Genomic DNA, 18,629 nt, shown 5'->3' on the forward strand with positions numbered 1-18,629 from the left:
TTTAAATAACTCTGTATATACTGAAGTAGCTCTGACAGTTCCTGGAGCACATCACATTTGAGGAAGTAATTATTTTGTAAGAGCAGAATATTTCAAGTTTTTTTTTTCTATTTTAATTTAAGATACTGTCACACACTAGTGAACAGACGACGGCCATCTGAAACCACACTGCTCAGTTAGCTGAAACACCAGGTGAAGCTTCCTCACTTTTGGTCAGTAAACTTGTAATACTTGATCAGTCTCAAGACCACTTTTTGAAGGTTTTGGTCTCGCATCCGAATCAACCACATTTATACTCAGTCTTGTCTCGGCCTCAGACAAAGAGGACTCCCAAATTGTTTGATACATGCTGTAACTCAAGATGGGAGATGATGAGAAGACGAGTCACCAAGAAAACCTGACGTTTGCCCAAAAAATTGTATTGTGTCGGGTCAATGTTAGGAACCTACCTCTATGATTTGCATTTTCCACATTGTATTGTATATCATACAGTGTTGGACTCTCAGTGGTCCTGGTCTTGACTTGGTCTTGTCTCCGTCTCGATACACTCTGGTCTTGGTAATGACTCGGTCTTATCCTACTTTGGTCTTGATCTTGCCTTGGTATAGATACACTGGTGTGAATGATGACTTCGTCTCGCTTTGGGTTGTCTTGACTACAACACTGAAGTTCTATTTTAAAAATCTGTTAGCTCCAAGCTCAAATTATGTCACTTCAGTAGTATTCCCAAACTTAAAGCTCCTTTGATGACACAGAAGACGTCATACAACTGTTACGGCTCGTAAATTGACTTTGATGACTCTGTTGGTTGGACAAAACAAGACATATTAAGACATCATGTGCATTTATCTCTTAAGTAATAAACATTTTTCACTGTTTTCTGAAAATGTTTAGACTAAACAATTCATAGACTCATAATAATAATAATAATAATAATAATTAAATAATAAAAAAGAAAATAATTATTAGTCATTCCTAGGGCTGGGTATTGAACTTCGATACTGTTATGGCACTGACCAATTTGCCTCAATACTATCGAGTATCGAAAAATATACCTAAGGGGTTAATCTCATCAGCGTCAATGAGCCAATAAGCATGCAGCATGCTGTGCCAAGATCTGAAAAAGACAAGGAAAAAATGGGGCTCGCCACTTGTATGAGCATTTCATACAATTTGTATAGAAAAAAAAAAGTCAAGGTATCAGTACTGGTATCTAAATGTATTTAACAGTACCCAGCCTGAGTCAGTCCTATAATCCAGTAATGAACAGAAGAATTTTGCATCGTTCCAGGTGCTGTCCCACAACTTATGTACAGTGATGAAGATCCCACATGACCCCGTGGCGCTGGAGGAGCACTTTAAAGACGACGACGAGGGTCCCGTCTCCAACCAGGGATACATGCCGTACCTGAACAAGTTCATCCTCGATAAGGTAATTGTAACATTTCAGATGATACTTCCAACTCGATACTTGAATGTTTTCCCCATGTTTTTGTTAGTTTTCTTCTGTGGTTCGGTTTCACCCCGAAATACACACAGCTAAAACCCCTGCCATGGCTAATGCTGTAACCTTAATGAATGAATAATAAATAAATAAGGAATCAATTAATTCAAAATATATAATGAAAAATAAGTGACTGCATAAGTACTCAGCCCCTTTTAAAAGTTACTGACCTAATTCAAAAGAGGTCAAGCCAATTGGTGCTAGTAGTCTCACAATTAGTAAAATGGAGGTCACCTGAGTGCAGTGAATGTGTCGCAAGTGACTGTATAAAGACACCTGTGTCTGAAGGTCCAGTTGCTAGTTAGTCAGTATTACTGGCTACAATTACACCATTAAGACAAAAGAACACTCCACGCAACTCCATGAAAAGCTTATTGAAAAGTATAAGTCAGGGGATGGATACAAAAACATTTCCAAGTCACTGAACAGCCCCCGGTGTTCAGTTAAATCCATCATTAAGAAATGGAAGGAATATGTACATGTGTAAATCTGCCATGTGTAGAGCAGGCCATTAAGATTTGGTTAATTCCTCGCTGTATTAAGGTACAGCAACCACTTCAGGGAGAAAGTCAACATGCCATAAATCCTGTCCACTATCCCTATCCACTCTAATGTTGTTGGGGGTTCTTTAATCATCCAGTATTTAAAGAAGGTATTTGTCACGCCGGCTGAGTTTGGTTGGAATCTTACCTAAATATATCATACTGAAATCATGATTGATCTCTGAGCCAAATATTGGTATTATGTAGCCTTTCCTTTTCATTTGAACTGTTTAAATGTGATTTGTTGTCTGATTACTCAGCAAATCTTCAGTGAAGACAATGGTGACATACAACAGGAGTCCACTGATCGTTGCATAGTAATAGTTTGCAGTGCTGTGTGTGACATGCTCGATTGTGTTTAACAGTCATTGTACTGAGCGGAGCTGAGACGGCAACACAAAACCAGTTATTGAACACTGAGTCACTTCATTCAGCTCCCTCTCTGTCCCTCTGTGATGATGTCATAACGGGTCACAGCATGAATGGAGCGGCGGCGATTGTTTAGTCAGGCAGCATGACAAGTGAAAGAGCCGTTCTCTTATTGAACTCTGACTGTTTGGAATTCTTCTCATGTGATGTCATAACGCTGGACGACTTGTTGCTTAGCTGCTGCTGTCATGGCGATGGGTCTGGAATTCTGTTGTGTCATGAGTAGATTCTCTTCAAGGTCTTATTGATAAGCTTGTTTTAGAAAAGAAAAACTAAAAGTTGTCTCTGGTCTCACCCAGGAAAACAGGAACACAAGCATGTCCACAGGATTAAAAACAAAAACAAGACACGTCGCATCAATGAAACAAACATCTCCCAGCTTTACATCTGTCAGTGCATTCATACCTGTAGTGTTCAGCTCATACTCTCATATTTAAGTTTACTGTAATTGGTTGACTACATAAATGGGATAAACGAGCCCTTGTAGATCTTTTTCAACATTGTTTTATGTTGACAAATCATTTTTAAAAGTTATACATCTATAAAGCTTTAAGAAAGGTGCAGAATAATTATCTCTTTTCCTTAAAAACATTACTATGATTGTGAATTAATAATTTTGAAAAGATTTCAGTTGTTTTGTTTATCTTTGTATAAGAATTCTAACAGCTGGTTCCAGCTTCTAACAAGGTTTGTGAGCCAATAGTATACCGCCGTTGGTATCACGTGGCATCCATGTTTTGTCAGCGACAACAGTCTTGGTAGTTGCCAGTTTGTAGGAAAACATAAATATGTAAGTTGGTAAAGAAGTCACATCCCTTCCAGTGGACCCCATGGGACCTTATTTTGGAAAAACTTTGTATGGTAGTGAATGGAGACAAATAATGATTTGATCCCACTTGAACTGTTCCTGACCTATACATCTGATGTTTGTCAATTTAAAAGACTATTTTCCAAGTCAAGAAAGTCACAGTTTGTCGTAATTAAAGTAAAAATATCATCTAGTTTTGTGTCTCGCTCAACATACGTCACCAACATGACCACCATCTCAGCACAGAAAAGGTACTAAAAAGATAAAAATCACAATATGGTCATATTGACAACTGCAGTTATGTGAAAGGAGAGTTATTCAGTTCTGTGAGCTGCTAATATACAGGAGCAGCTCAACAATGTTTAAGTTATGGGTTTTGGTGACTGTTCAACAAGACGACGTCACTAAAAGCAACTGTTGGCTGACATCAAAAGTAAACTCTCAGATCAGTTTTGCAAATCAATTTTAAAACTCAACAACTGGTTCACCATTTGAAGGCAGAACATTGAGAAAGAATGATTAGGGATGTTTATTTGATCAGCTACTCTCAGCAGAGAAGTTAGGCGCTTCATTAGAGACGTATACTGTTTATGTCGGACACTCGTGACGTCATGGTGTTGTCCTTTCCATGAATCTGTTAAACAATAAGACTTTCCCTCAGAGAGATCTTAACAGTGAATTGTGTGAGTGTTGTTTGGAGGAGGTTCTCATGGTCAGTGCTGTTTTCAGTAATGACTGCCAGACTCAGCAACTTCTGAGCAACTGTGGGTTTTTTCCTTTACCTCCTGTGTTATCTCTTTAGTTCCTCATTCCAGCTATTAAGACATTTGAAGAAAGTTGTACGATGAGTTTTACTGCCAACAACATTGCATCACTTGTCTGTGTGACGCACACACACGTTAACAGACAGTGTCCTCTTAAAGGGTTTTAAATCTTAATACACACTGCAACAGCATCGTATATACAGGATATTTAGTATACGAACCAAGACTTGTGAAGCATTTTGTACACTTTATACCAAAATTCAGCCTGGCCCTATTTTTCCAAACCTTTTGGATCCCCTCCACAATTTGAAATTAAGTTCTGTTGGCACATCATGAGTTTGTAAAGACTGACACACCGGGCGTTCAGTCAGGATTCAGAGGTTAAACTTTGTGGCATCGACTTCACTCTCACTCAGGAAATGTAGACTCGGGATTAAGCTCCAGGAGGAGAAACATGACGTCATGGGCAGACGTTATTAACCCCCCCAACACACACTTTTCCACACACAACCGTCCCACCCACCCATTGAAGTGGAGGTGACGGGGCCGTGGAGAGCGAGGGCGTCGGTCAGTGTATTCAACTTCTCTCACTCCCGAGGAAACTCCACCCGGTCACACAAGGAAGCTGTGTACGTATGTATGCAGGAGAGTGTGTGTCTGAGTGTAACCAGAAACTGAAAATGCAGGAAAACAGGACTCCTATTTTACACATGATGGAGCTGCTAAAAACGGAAATCCTTCAAAATAAAAACAAACAAAACAACCCCATGTTACTCCTGTGGAAGTAATGGGGGATGATGCGCATGTGTGTGTTTCATTCTCATCCTCACTGACTTACTTCACTTGTCAGTAACAATGCAGCAGAAAATAAAGAGCACACTGCTGATATTTTTCTTTATTAGAGGACACAGACTGACTGACTGTTGAGCTGAGTGATCTGAAGCACTAAATCACTGACGTCTGTTGATTTGGCAGCAATGACAGAAGTGATGTTCAAGATCTGGACTCAGCAATTTATGGTTTGATGGAGCGTCACACTGAAACAAGCAATCCTCTGAAACAATGAGCCTGAAATGCCGTATGTGTGCGTGTGTGTTTAGGAGAGAGAAACCAACTTAATGACCAGCTGTAGACCTGTTTTACTTAAACAGGAACCTTGCCGATTTTCAACCAGCGTTGTTGTATCACTACAATGTTGGCAGTAAATTCAAATGGACAATGTTAAACTTCTCTCATTTGGCCTGCAACCGGACAACCTCACTTTTTTGCTGGCAAATGACACAAAACGCATCATCTGAAGGATTTTCAGTCTGTTGTATCAACGGCATATTGTTTTTCCACATTTTCTGTTATGTGACTGCCTATTTCTCACCTAAAATGTTCTCCGAAACACATCTTAGCATACGGTTTAGCTGTAATCAAGGTTTGTAAACTGGACATTGCAGCCATATTGCTCCTTTATTTAGAAAACAGACTGAAAAATATTTAACTGTTTAGATGATATACGATATTGTTTGTAACCTGCCGGCCGCCCTACTGTTCAAAACTGACTCTGAGCCAAAGCCAAGTGCCGCTCAACTACACAAAAGCTACTGAACTGGTTTCCATGAAACTTGGATGGAGGATGGGTCTCAGCCCAGAATAGACCCCATTAACTTTTGGTGCAGGGCGGATCCAGCGATTTTTGTCTTCAGTGGGAAAGGGTACGACCGGCATTCATTCCCGGGTCAAATGACTCGGCAGTAGAGTAGGCGTGATGTTAGGGAGCATGTTAAAGGAACGGATGTTGGCGTGTAAATACTTTACTCGAACATCATTCAGTCTGTGTTTAGTTTGGAAAAGAGACTGAAAAAAAGATACAAAGCATTAACCACTTCGTTAACTTTCTACTGTTCCCTAGCTGTGTTCTGCCATGTTCATGACATTGAGCGTCACACTCCAGAAAGGCAAACTTGTTGCTAGTATGTGAAATGAGTCAATCGCCTATTTTTTTATCAGGTTCAAAGAGTTAAGTGGTAAAGTATTATCATGTATCTCCAAAATAGCTCATTGAAACGGCCACTTTCAGCTTTGTAATGATGCATTTATCAGATAATCCAGTTATTTATGTTACATAAGAAGAAGAAGTAAAATTTAAACATTTAATCCGTCAGTTTACCTCCCAAGAAATCTAAATCACCAAATTAGGAGATGCATGGTTTTACTGGACAGTGATGGTACATCTTCTGGTTTGGGTGAACAGAACTATCGCTGAACAGTCGCTGAAGTTGAACGAACAACCCAACCAACAGCTGCAGATGTTTTGCTGATTTTGTGCTTATGGGCATTAAAAACTCTTCTCATTTCTCCTTTTTACATGACTTTCATTTCATATTACGTCTTCATCTGCTGAACACTCGACTCCCCCTCTTTGCTGGTGGTTTCATTTACAACAGAACCTGTTATTAAGTAGCTGATGATCCTGTTTAACTGGTAACAAGGATTTTGATTGTCCTGCTGTTTAACCAGACACCACACCACAGTTTTTCCTCTGTGGAGTTTCTGTGTGAGCTGTAAATGCCTCTGCAGGTTTGGGATGCAGGAGATAAGGCTGCAGTTTGGATCCTGAATCCTAATGAACATGTGGCAGTGGAGAAGGAGCAGGAGGGGAGGCAGCACTCACAAGGCTCTCATTGTTCGAGTGTAGAGGAACAGAAAAAGACAGAGCAAAATCCAGCGAGCCACGAGGACAAAGACAAACAAGACGAGCATGACACATCAATGTTAGAAGAAGCTCTTTCATAACAAATCCAACTGTCACAACCTCACTACTGTCCCCTCCCCATCTGTCAGCCTGCCAGCATGACTCTCTGCAGACAGTCTGCGCTGACTCAGTCAGTCTAACAGCAGCAGGATGATAAAGACTGAACCGGAACATCCTCATCCTCACATGAGAGATAGTCACACTGCTGAGTTACAGGACAGACCAGAGGTGTTTTCACAGTGACACTCTCCAAATCTATTTTTAGACTGTAAACACCACATGTACCTTGAGTTGAGTAGTTTTTTTTTCTTACAAAAAAGAAACAGCAGTTGTGTTCAGCTTGAATTAATGTCAGTTCAGTGTTTTACCTGTCAACTCTGAGAATTATTGTTAAAATTAAAAAAACTAACAAAAAATCAGACAAAACATAAAAAGCATTCAGACAAAAAAGTGAAAGCCTTTAAACTGCATGTAAACAATAAAACCTCTTTAATATCCAGCACAGGTTTCCACACAGTCACTCACCCTCAGTTAGCACAATAGAGAGTTACATCAGATCCTGTGTAGCTGTAGGAAAGTTCACTCCAACTGCAGTCGTTCACTCTGGCTGAATGTCCCTCACTGCACAGAAAATGAAAATAATTACACTGACGGGCTTGTTTTGATCCCCGCAGTGCTATTGAAGAATCACCGCTAAAAAAAATTGGCGCTGCCAAGTCGTTTACAAACCATTTAATTTCCTATAACTTCGTCACAATAAAAGCCCCCGTTATTTAGTCATTTAAAAGATTTTATCATGAAGCAGCATTACAGGAAACGTTGTATTTTCACCAGCAGTGACTAAACATGACTCCCGAAACAGCTGAAAGTGAAGATGTCAAAACAGTAAAACTCAGCAGATGTTTGAAAGTACAAACAGGATGAGAGAAACTGAAGAGATTCAGTAAGAAGCTACAAAAATACTGAGAGCTGCACACACTGACTTTCGCAAAAACGTCTTTCTCTCAGGTTTCCTGCACAGACATGAGCCAAGTCTCCGTGGGGAGATGGGTGCTTGTTACGGGTTGGATGCGAGTCGTCACCGTGGCCCACTTGGAGGCAGGGTGGTCTTATTTTTGCACAAAATTCCAATTCCTAAAATTCAGTCATTATCTTCTCACCCTCATGCTGATGGAAAGTTGAGTGAATTTCTGGAGCTTCACAGCAGAACAGTGGTACAGCATTCCCCTAAACAACTAAAGTAGATGGGGACTTGTTTCTCATCAGAGGTACATTTACTCAAGTATGTACTGTAAATGTACTTAACTACAATTTTGAGGTACTTGTACTCATTTTCTGATACTTTACACTTCTACTCCACTACATTTTGGAGGCAAAAATTGTACTTTTTATTCCGCTGAATCTATTATGATAGCTTTAGTTACTAGTGACTGCATCAGAGCCAAAGTAGTGCACTTTCAAATCAATTTATTTATCGCAAACTCATTCTGATTGACAAACAAATGCTGAGTATGGGATCTGACAATTGTCCAGGCCAAAAATCGGTTGATTCATAATATAATCTACCTTTAATTGTATTATTGATAGTTAATTACAATAAATATCAGATAATTTAAGACTTTTACTGAATTGCTGTTTGTATAGGTGACTTTAACTTCCAGAATAAGTAATATTTAAACATGATATCTTCACTAATAGCCCCTAAACATTTCTGTTATAGAAGTTGGAAATTCATAAGGTATACTATAGGTAGGTATATTATACGTAGAGGTATAATAATTATCTGGCTGCAGTGTTCCTGTCGATCACTCCTGATACCTGACTGTGCCGTCTTGGCTTCAACTCAAATAAACTGTTATAGAAAGTTGTTTGTTGACCAAGATACAAGAGCAGAATAACCTCAGATCTGTCACGTTGCACAGTAAACATGTTATTTATTTATTTTTGCGCACTGCCTCCTGTTATAGCTGCTCACATATCTGATATTATTTTATTATTTATGTACATGTGTGGAGGAGAACATTGTGGTTATTAAACCAGGTTCTGCATCGCTGGCTGCTCAGACCACACTAACGACCGCACCATCTCACATTTATGATGCTGGTAGTTTTGAGTAGTAAAATTTTTAATGTGACGCTTGGTGAGTTCAGTTTCAGTGTCACTTCTGGGGGTTTTCTGGTGTTTTTTTGACGGGACGACTGCCAGCAGGACGAGATGTGCTTCTAATCGGCCTGCCAGCAGTCTCCATGGAGATGTCACTGTTCAGCGGCTCGAGGAGAACATTTCCCCTCCACAGCTCCGATTGTACCTTTTCAAGAGCTTTCCTCGCATTTAACTCGAGATTTTTATTTTTTCTCTGGAGACCACTCTCCTTTCACTTTTGTTTTGACAGTATACGTGGCATCTCTCTAGTAAGGAAAATACACCGTCAACATAGAAAGTTAATGTGTTTTTATGTGGACGTTAAGTTCACATAAAAACACATTAACTTTCTATGTTGACGATGTTTTAACATCTTTTTTCTACCATATGTTACAAATATTCAACGACCTGGCCTGTTTTAATAAAGTTATATCCTAATTTGTACGAATACATCAGACTTTATACAGGGTTTTATGATTTATAAGCAGTAAGCCATTGATAAGAAATATTTGGTTGCCATGTTGTGTAGAAATCATTTGTCTGATTTCTACATTTGTTAATATATCGCTAACTTCTATGAGTTATGAATACATTGATTTTGATCCAGATCCTTTGCAAGCGGCAAAACAATAATCAGTCACAACCTGGCAACTTCCTGAACCTGGCAACCTGGCAAAAGTTGTTCTCATTAATGGATTATAACTCATCTATAAATGATAGGACACAATTTAGTAACATTGACAAAGCCACTTGTTACAACTTGTTTTAAAAAAGGAAAAGTGATTAGTTAGAAAGTGGAGACACTAATATTAAAAAAAAAAATCTTCTAGCTTGAGCAGTGCTTCGCAAATTGGGCATCAGGGCCGCAGTGGTTTCCAGATTGAGGGTCCCTTTCACAAGATAAATGAAAGGATGATTGCTCTTCGGCCCACAGCCTAAAGAAAAATGAAGCTCATGTACTTCACTTTAAAGGGTTGCAAGCCAAACAGTTTGGGAACCGCTGACCAACATGTTTTACTATTGGAGACGTCAGCACGGAGAACATTTGACAACTTGGGAGGTTTAATCTCATCTTCCTACAAACTGTACAGCATCTCAGAAAACAAACTGTTCTGAACTTGTGAACTCTGACTCACCAGCGCTGTTGTTCTGTTCTGCTGCAGGTGACAGATAATTTTGACCGTCAGGACTTTAACAAAATGTGCTGGACGCTGTGCTCCAGAAAAAACATGGACCAAAGCCAGCTGTTCATCTCCAACGACGACGCCTTCAAGATCTGGAGCATTTTCAACTTCCTGTCTGAGGACAGATACCCGCTGATCATCGTCACTGAGGAGGTGAGCGTAAACCAGTATTTTCATATTTTTGCGCCAAAAATGACTTTTTGTATAATAAACCCAGTGGTGATACTTTTCAAACTAAATTTCACTTAGTTTTTCTCTTCCAAACTTTAGTTTCACCTTAAGCCCATAGTCAAGTGTCTTAACTGAACCACTGTCACCAGGTACCAACATGTAAACTGGCTCAGTACTGGCTGATGAATCTCTTAGATCTTTAAACACTGGAAAACACTTCCTCTGAAGCTATCTGAGGAAGAGGAAGTTATAATGTAAATGTTCTCGTAGAATAAAATCAGTCAGCGTTTGTCTGTCAGTGTTAACTGTCACGACTCTTATAAATGGGCTTTTGTTCATTTGGAGCTCATACTGGTCAGACATGAGCTGGATATGAGTTGCACTGGTGTAGATGTGGTGCTTCACTGCTGCAGTAACCGGCCGGCTGAAAGCTTCTGTTACTCAAGAGCAGAAAAGGAAGTTTCCAGCTTCCTGTTCTTTAACAAATGCTGGAAGATTTATTGTTGTTCAACAAGCATGAGAGCTGAATCACAGGAAGATTGTTTGCAAAAGAAATATAAATATCTGTGCTGAGGCCAGCCGGTGTAGAGATGAACAGAAGGAAAAAAACATGACAGGGACAGTTATCTTCAATATAAATTCACAGTTGTACGCTTGAATAAAAAAAGTAGAAAAACCCCATTATCACGCCTGTGTTTTTACATCTTTGCTCTACCTTATGTTCTCTGTATGTGTCTCCATGCACAGATTGAGTACTTCCTGCGTAAGCTGACGGAGGCGATGGGGGGCAGCTGGGTGGAGGAGCGTTTCGAGGACTACAAGCTGCAGCTGAGCTCAAAGCAGCAGAGTCTGAGCGCCTGGGAGCTCATCAAACTGGTGGGCTCTGGTCACTTCAGTAAGGGCATGGACCGCCAGACGCTCTCCATGGGCATCAATGAGGTCTACCTAGAACTCATCCTTGACGTGCTGAAACAGGTAGGCACAGACAGACCATACAGTGTCCTAAAGGGTCATGGGCTAAATGCCATTCCTTGTTGTGTTCTTGTTCAGTACATATGCAGCTTTAAATGATGACCGGGTCAGATTTACTACTTAAAATTCTTCGTAATTATTTAAACATGTCTTTGATTTCGCACGGAAGCAAACAAAAGAAGGACCATGACCAACAGTGTCTTTTTCCTGGCCTAGGCGATAATATTCACAGCAATTTTGTCTCTTATGGATCATGTCAAGCACCCACATCCTCCTTGCTTTGATGTCCCCATGTCAAATAAAAAAACAAACAGATAGTAAACCGCAAAGGGGCAGCGTCGATCATACAGGGACAGGACGCACGTGCAGCGTTTTTTTTCTCTCAGTGAACAAACGCTTCATCTCAGTGCTCCTGAACACAGCCAGCACTTTCCTGCCTGGAAAAAAAACACTATGTGGAAATTGTCTATATTAGTATCCATACTCAGAATGGCCGTGGCTTAAACCAAAGCTGGTGGGACTAACCTGAAATGAATGTGGGTCTGTAAGGAGTTGGTATATTTATTTATTAGAAAATTATTTAAAGAACAGCCTCAGCTTTGAACTTCAGATCAATGTTTTTGATCACAACAGTACAAGGTCATTTATTCATCATTATACAACACATGGTTGTATGATGAAATGAAACTTGTAAACTCCTTCATGTTACTGAAATTACAGAGCATATACAGTATATAGTTATTTATATACAAAAATACATAAATCTGTTTAATCTGAATCAGAGTGAAGCAACAAGATGGTGATGATAACGTGGTCGGCATCTTTACATCAAAGGTTCGACATCTGGGAAACACTGTCCATCAACTTTAATTGTGTGTGAGCACCAAGCATCGATCTTGTAAACACAGAGTCCACTGCTGCCTCCACTATAGTCCCGGCTCTGTCGGCTACAAACATGGTCTGCTCGTCGAATGCGTTGTTTTGCCAGCCTGAGTACCATTTTGTCTATTTCCTTTTCCTGTGACCAGGCATTATAGCCAGGAGCAGCAATAAACCAAGCTAGCTTAGCCTATTCCAACTCTCTTTCTCCCTGGAGTGGCCGGGCTGGTCAGGTTGGATGGTGGAATGACACTGCGGGCCGTGATGGTCTCAAAGTCTGCTGCTCTTAATCCAAACACCTGCTTTCTTCTCCAATGACAATGACAGTATTTCTGCCATGAGCAGTACGTGTTTCAGCGATAAAGCCAAAAAAATCTGTCTGTATTCAAGGATGTTCTTTGGTGTTGGATATATGATAAAATTTTATTTTTATAAAGTGAAAGGACAAGTCTGGTGATATTCTATATTTTTCTTTTCGTCAACATATCCCATGAAAAGACAAAAACCAACAATGAATTGGTCTGACTAACAAATACTGTCTGATACAGATACAAACACATCAATGAGCCACACTGTGATGCTGGGTGACATGTTTCTTCATTAGAGTGAAATCACTCACCGTAATTTATTTTGTCTCAATCCCACTTACAACTTCCTGCTGTGGAAATATTAACCAGAGCATGAAATATATAATTACAGTCCCCAACAAATGCACCACTGTTTGATTAATGGTTGCTTTAACCTTCTGTGCCCAGCTTTTCAAGAAATTATCTATCTTTTTAAAAAAAATGAAACTATATGTTTGTGACCTACATTTAACCCATGGGGTTGGAGTACCACAGGCAGGGTAGGAGAGTAGCTGAGAAATGTATTAACACATTGTTTTGGTCTTTTTAATGGCATTTGTTGACTATAAAAGATATAGAATAAGGATAACACATGTTGAATTATTGCTTAAACATAGTCAAACCTTATTTTCCATTTAAAGTCCTCGCAGTGAGGTCATGACTAAAGGAGCCTTTGGTTTGACAGAAGTGTTTTTGTCGTGTCAAAAGTTTTACGTATTTTGTAAGAATAGAACTGTACAACTTAAGAAAAAATATAAAATACAAAGGAATCAAATTAAACACAAACATAACAGACAGAGGTGGATTGTCATTGGAAGAAATCTGAATTAAAACAGCTCTTCCTTTATAAAATAAGGAAGTGAGAGTTTGTGGTCATAATGGGGCAGGGCTGTATATCTTCTTGTGAAAGCATGAGTGAATGTTACTGAGGTCGTACAGAGACAAAAATAAAACAGCACCTGCATGCACAAAACATTCATTATTTTCAAGGTGAACTAAAGAATGAACAAAAAGATTTAATGTTCGTTCATCATAAAGATGATCCAGTCTGTAAATGATCATTTTGTAATCAATGGTTTAAATTACCCTGATTCATGTTGTCCTTTGTCTCTGCAGGGCTACATGATGAAGAAAGGACACAAGAGGAAGAACTGGACGGAGCGCTGGTTCCTGCTGAAGCCAAACTTCATCTCCTACTACGTTGGCGAGGACCTCACTGACCAGAAAGGAGATATCTTACTGGATGGAAACTGCACCGTGGAGGCAAGAAGCCGCTGTTTTTATGAAAACTCTTCCACCTGTCTGATATCTGAAACCAGTGTGTACAAAATATCAGCATATCACCTGCAACTGATACACTTTATGTTCACAACTGGTGCTGTATGATGAGTCAATCAAATCATAATCAGATATAATAATTAACTGGCTATTAAAGGATTCAATTAGGGGATTGATTTCCATGTTATCTTATGTGAGTCAGGGTGAGAAGTTCAGTTGATAAAAGAGAAAAGTCAGAAGAATAAAAAGAAAAAAATGTATGAAAGTTATTGACCCTAGCCCTTGCGTTCCCCAAGACAGTGGTTGTGCAACTGCATACTTTTGTGCACTCTTCATGTTTGCTCAAATGTTTGTGTATTTATGTGCTGGTATAATCATTGTGTTGTTTTTGCTGCAGCCTCTGCAAGATAAAGAAGGAAAGAAGTGTCTCTTCCTCATCAAGTCGTCACAGAAAAGCTTTGAAATCAGTGCGTCAGACAAGAAGAAGAAGCAGGAGTGGATCCAGGGTGAGAAAATCCCAGACATTAATCCTTTTATTACTTAACAGATAATCATTATTTCAGCCTCAATGTGGTGACTCAGTGGATCATATTTTACTCATAATGTCTCACTCATTCACTCCCTTCTGATTCATACGTGCTTTTTTGACCTTTTGTCAATGCAGCATTTCAGTGACGGTGAAGGGACGATTTTTCATTTGAGCTGCGTCAAGGTCATTTAAACGTCATTTCTGGTATTAAAAGAGTTAGTTTGGATCTGAACCAATGTGTTGAAACACCAAAGTCAAACAACAACACAAACAAAGTAGCTGAAAGAGGCAGCAGTATTCCAGCAACTACCATGTTTTAGGAGGTTAAATCACTAATTTTATGAATGGAATCTGGTGGCTTTTAAGGCAACAATATAGTCAAGTCAGATAACAAAAGTTATCTCATGCCACTTTCCAATCTGAGCAGGTCTAGACCACTCTTTAATTAATTAATTTACTGAGACCCAGCACACTTGATGTTTCTGATCTTATTCTTAAACAAAAAGGTCGGTCTCTGTAGGAACCCTTTACATGTTTCAGACACTTACAATAACATCTAAGAGCCTGTCAGTAGAAAGAAAAAGAACTTTTAGTGAACGTACTTTGACGTGTATGGTAAGTTGCAGCCAGTTTCAAAACTTTTTGTCATCTAGACCCCAAAATAAGTTAAAATAGGGCCCAAAAATCACTGTGCTTACTGTTAAGAATAAAGTGCTTAGTTAATCTCAGGGGGAGAACTTGTTCTAAATTAGTTATTTATATTTTTATATATATATATATATATTTATATATATATATATATTTATATATATATATATATATATATATTTATATATATATATATATTTATATATAAACAAACCCCAATAAATCTTCAGAAACACTGTGAAATTCATTGTTAGTTAGCTGACCAACAGCTAAATGAGGTCAACTAAGTTAAATATGCACTTTTATAGAACTCCAGGAGACATTTTCAATCAAATATTACAAAAGAGCAAATTACAGCAAATACTCACCAGTGACAAGCCAGAAACTGAGAATATTTGGCTTTTTTGCTTCAAAAATGACTGAAAATGACTGACAATCAAAATACTTAACTCAATACTAATCCATTGATCAACTAATTGTTTCAGCTTTAAAACGAAAGCCAGTGATAAACAGATTTGTGTTTTCCTTCAACAGAGTTCATTTTGTCACATAATTATACTGAAACGTTGAAGCTTTTCTCTGATTATCTGGACCCTACATACATTCACAGACAGCTTTCAGTGAAACCACAACATAAATTTTACGTCCTCTATGTTTCAGCCATTCAGACCTGTGTGAGTCTGCTCCGTCAGGGCCGGCCGGCACCACACCGCGAGGCCCGACAGAAGCGACGGGAGCTGCGACTGAAGCAGCAGGCCGAACAGGAAGAGCTGGAGTTAAGGATGAGGGAGCTGCAGACGGCTAACGAGGCTAAACAAATGGAACTGGAGAACATGAGGAAGGTAAGGAGAAGACACACAAACACGCTGAATGTTCCCCCTGTGAATCCAGTCTGTTCAGGAAACGTCTGGTGCAGTAGTTCCTTTTTGAAGTATCCTGAATTTAAAATAGCTCAAAGTGGAAGTGAGAAGGGCAGGAGTGATCCTTAATGACAGGGGAAAGATTGTACCTGTGTGTGCCAACAAGATGTGCATATTAGACGGATTATCCAGTCTAGTATTGTTTCAGAGATTGTTCTACGTGGTTAAATTAAAAAACAATCAGTGGAGTTCGGAGAAAAAAAAAAAGGTGCTCTCTGAAAGAACCACACATTCGTACTCAAAACAAATGGGGGGGCTACAGTTAGCAGTCTGCTGTACTGTAGCGGCTTTTACATAGATAGCTCAGTTAGCCTTGCAGTTAGCAATTTGGACTGGGAGCTCCGGGTCCAGGAGAGTGTTCGTGTCAGACATGTGACTCATTTGGTAAAAGTCTCATGTGAGTCCCACAACATTTTTTCTTGGGCAATTCAAGTCGAGTCCTAAGTTAGGCTGGTTTCAACCAAATCAATTGGTGTGGCAAAAATGTTTTTCATTCTAATGAGGGTAGTCCTTTTAAGCTGTGGCGGTGCTGGCCGACGTCACACACACACAGACCATGGAGTGACAAGTAACACAGTCGACTTGAGTCCAAGTCACATACAGTTGAACTGTAACACAACATCATAATGTCAAAACTGCTATTTCTTCACATTTTGTTGGTTATTTTAGTTGATTTTTTTTGTTTTCAACTAAAACCATAAAATATTGCCCATTTAAAACAAGTGAACGTACAGATGTTGCAGGAATTAAAACAGAAATCTTTAGGACCAAATAAGCTACTACATTTAATAATCTTAGTCTTAAGATTGATTGAACATTACATTTTGTTTTAAAACTGCATGAAGCTCTCAGATGTTCCACAAAAACTAACCCCACTCCCAAGACAAACAACTCAAAACACACAGGTGGATTAGCATCATAGTCCTGTGATGTAGTGACTTGGAAAGAGAGAGACATCAACCATAAAAATAAAAAAAATGAACCATAAAAATAACAAAACAGAAACAACATGTCAACATTAATAATGCTGTAGGTGTAACCATGGTGTACCTGAAACACCAGGATATGATTATCTGTTTAATAAGTGACTAGCAGAAGAAAGAAATCAAAGAGCATAGCAGGAAGTAATTTACTGGAGTTTGTGAATGAAACTGGAGGGATTTCCCTTGAGGGAATTTCTAAAGATGCAAGATGAAAAGGCACTTTAACAATTTCAAAACGTTAAGGATGGGAGGCATTCCTGTTCCAGGAGCAGCATGAAGACAAGTTGTTCCCAGGGTGTATTTGAAGAAGTACAGACAGAGAAGCAGCTTTTCAGTTTGAAAAGGACTTTGTGTCCTTTTCAAGGCTCTGTGGATATTAAGGCTCACATGTTGTCATTTTCACAGCTGACTCAGCATCTTTTCTGTTTTTTATCAGGAAAGTAAACTGATCAGATTTCTACTCATCTACTGTCCTCTTTTGTACTGTAATCAGAAGGCAGTATCATCAATCATATCTTGACTCAAGAGGACAGATGAGGAGTTTCTGTCAACTCAAGGAGATCAATCTTCACAGACAGAAAACTGTAGTTTGATTATCACTAAAGGTTACGTTTAGACCAACTTTTAGACGGGTAAGGAAAAAAACGTAGCTCTCATTTATCTGTAGGAGGCAGATGTAGAGGACTTTGGTGTAATGCAATCAAATATCTGCAAGCACACGTTCCTGGTAGACTGTGATAAAACCATTGCCCCCATGATAACTTTCCTTTCTTATATTATTTCAAAATGCAGTGTGTTGGTATCTGATTAACCTTCAAACTCGTGCAGAGCATCATGGGCTGTATTCAGAATTCCAGCACAAATCTGTCAGTTTTTGTTTGTTTGTTTTTTTGTGTTAGTTTTTGTTTGTTTTAGGAAGTGTGGACAGCAAAAACTCTGAAATGTGATTCAGATTTCGATTTCCACAAATACGTGTAAAGTAAGAACAAGAACATGCATTAAACATTTTTCCAAAAGCTTGCAAAAGAAGAAACGTTTTAAAGAGAGATTTAAAAGCAGCTCGAGACTTCGTGTGTCTAAATGAAGCAGGTAATAAAAGCCTGATCACCCTTTGTAGTTAACCGTGACCAAGGAGTAACAAGCAAGTCCATCGCGTCCATCTGCAGATCTCGATGATCTCGATGGACGCAAGGGAATATACTGGGTTAGTAGATCTCAAACGTACGAAGGAACAAGGCTGTTCCGGTCTTTCAAACTAACTAATACAATTCTTAAAATCAGTAATGAGTCGTGCAGCAGCGTCTTGAACCAGTTGGAGACTGGGTTATATTGGAGTTAAGTGCATTATAATACTAGATAAAAGCATGAACAACATGACGATCAGTAAGTGATAAAAATGACTTAATTTGAGAGAGTATCTGGACAACACATTTGACTCGACTATCAAAGCACAGGTTGGGGTCAACTGACATTTACGTTGTTACCATAACAACCCATGCTGATAGACTGGTGACATAAATTCTGATCTGATTACTTGCAAATGACAGTGCGGACAGTGTGTCTTAAAGATCTCATTTGAGAAGCAAATCGGATTTACCTACAGTTTGAACACAGCCATAGTAGACCGTAAGGAAATACTGTACACAGATATTTTATCAACCAGTTTGCTGTCATGATGTCTGCAACTAAAACAAACACAAACTGACAGTAGCATGCGTTGTCTGTAAAGCTCTTGTAAGAGACAGTCATTTTTCTGTTTCACACTGCTGGTTTCAGTCACACACAC

General features: G+C 39.1%; 1 protein-coding gene across 1 annotated transcript in view; it reads left to right on the forward strand.

Annotated features, from left to right (window-relative positions):
- Positions 1 to 18,629, forward strand: part of swap70b (switching B cell complex subunit SWAP70b) — a 33,672-nt gene that overhangs the window by 2,597 nt on the left and 12,446 nt on the right. The window contains exons 2-7 of the mRNA XM_073472220.1: positions 1,292 to 1,432; positions 10,096 to 10,269; positions 11,035 to 11,262; positions 13,602 to 13,748; positions 14,161 to 14,269; positions 15,601 to 15,782. Coding sequence (XP_073328321.1) covers positions 1,292 to 1,432; positions 10,096 to 10,269; positions 11,035 to 11,262; positions 13,602 to 13,748; positions 14,161 to 14,269; positions 15,601 to 15,782 — 981 coding nt within the window. The remainder of the gene's footprint in view (positions 1 to 1,291; positions 1,433 to 10,095; positions 10,270 to 11,034; positions 11,263 to 13,601; positions 13,749 to 14,160; positions 14,270 to 15,600; positions 15,783 to 18,629) is intronic.

The sequence above is a fragment of the Pagrus major genome, chromosome 8 (genome assembly GCF_040436345.1).
Source record: "Pagrus major chromosome 8, Pma_NU_1.0".
In the NCBI taxonomy this organism is placed as follows: Eukaryota; Metazoa; Chordata; class Actinopteri; order Spariformes; family Sparidae; genus Pagrus; species Pagrus major.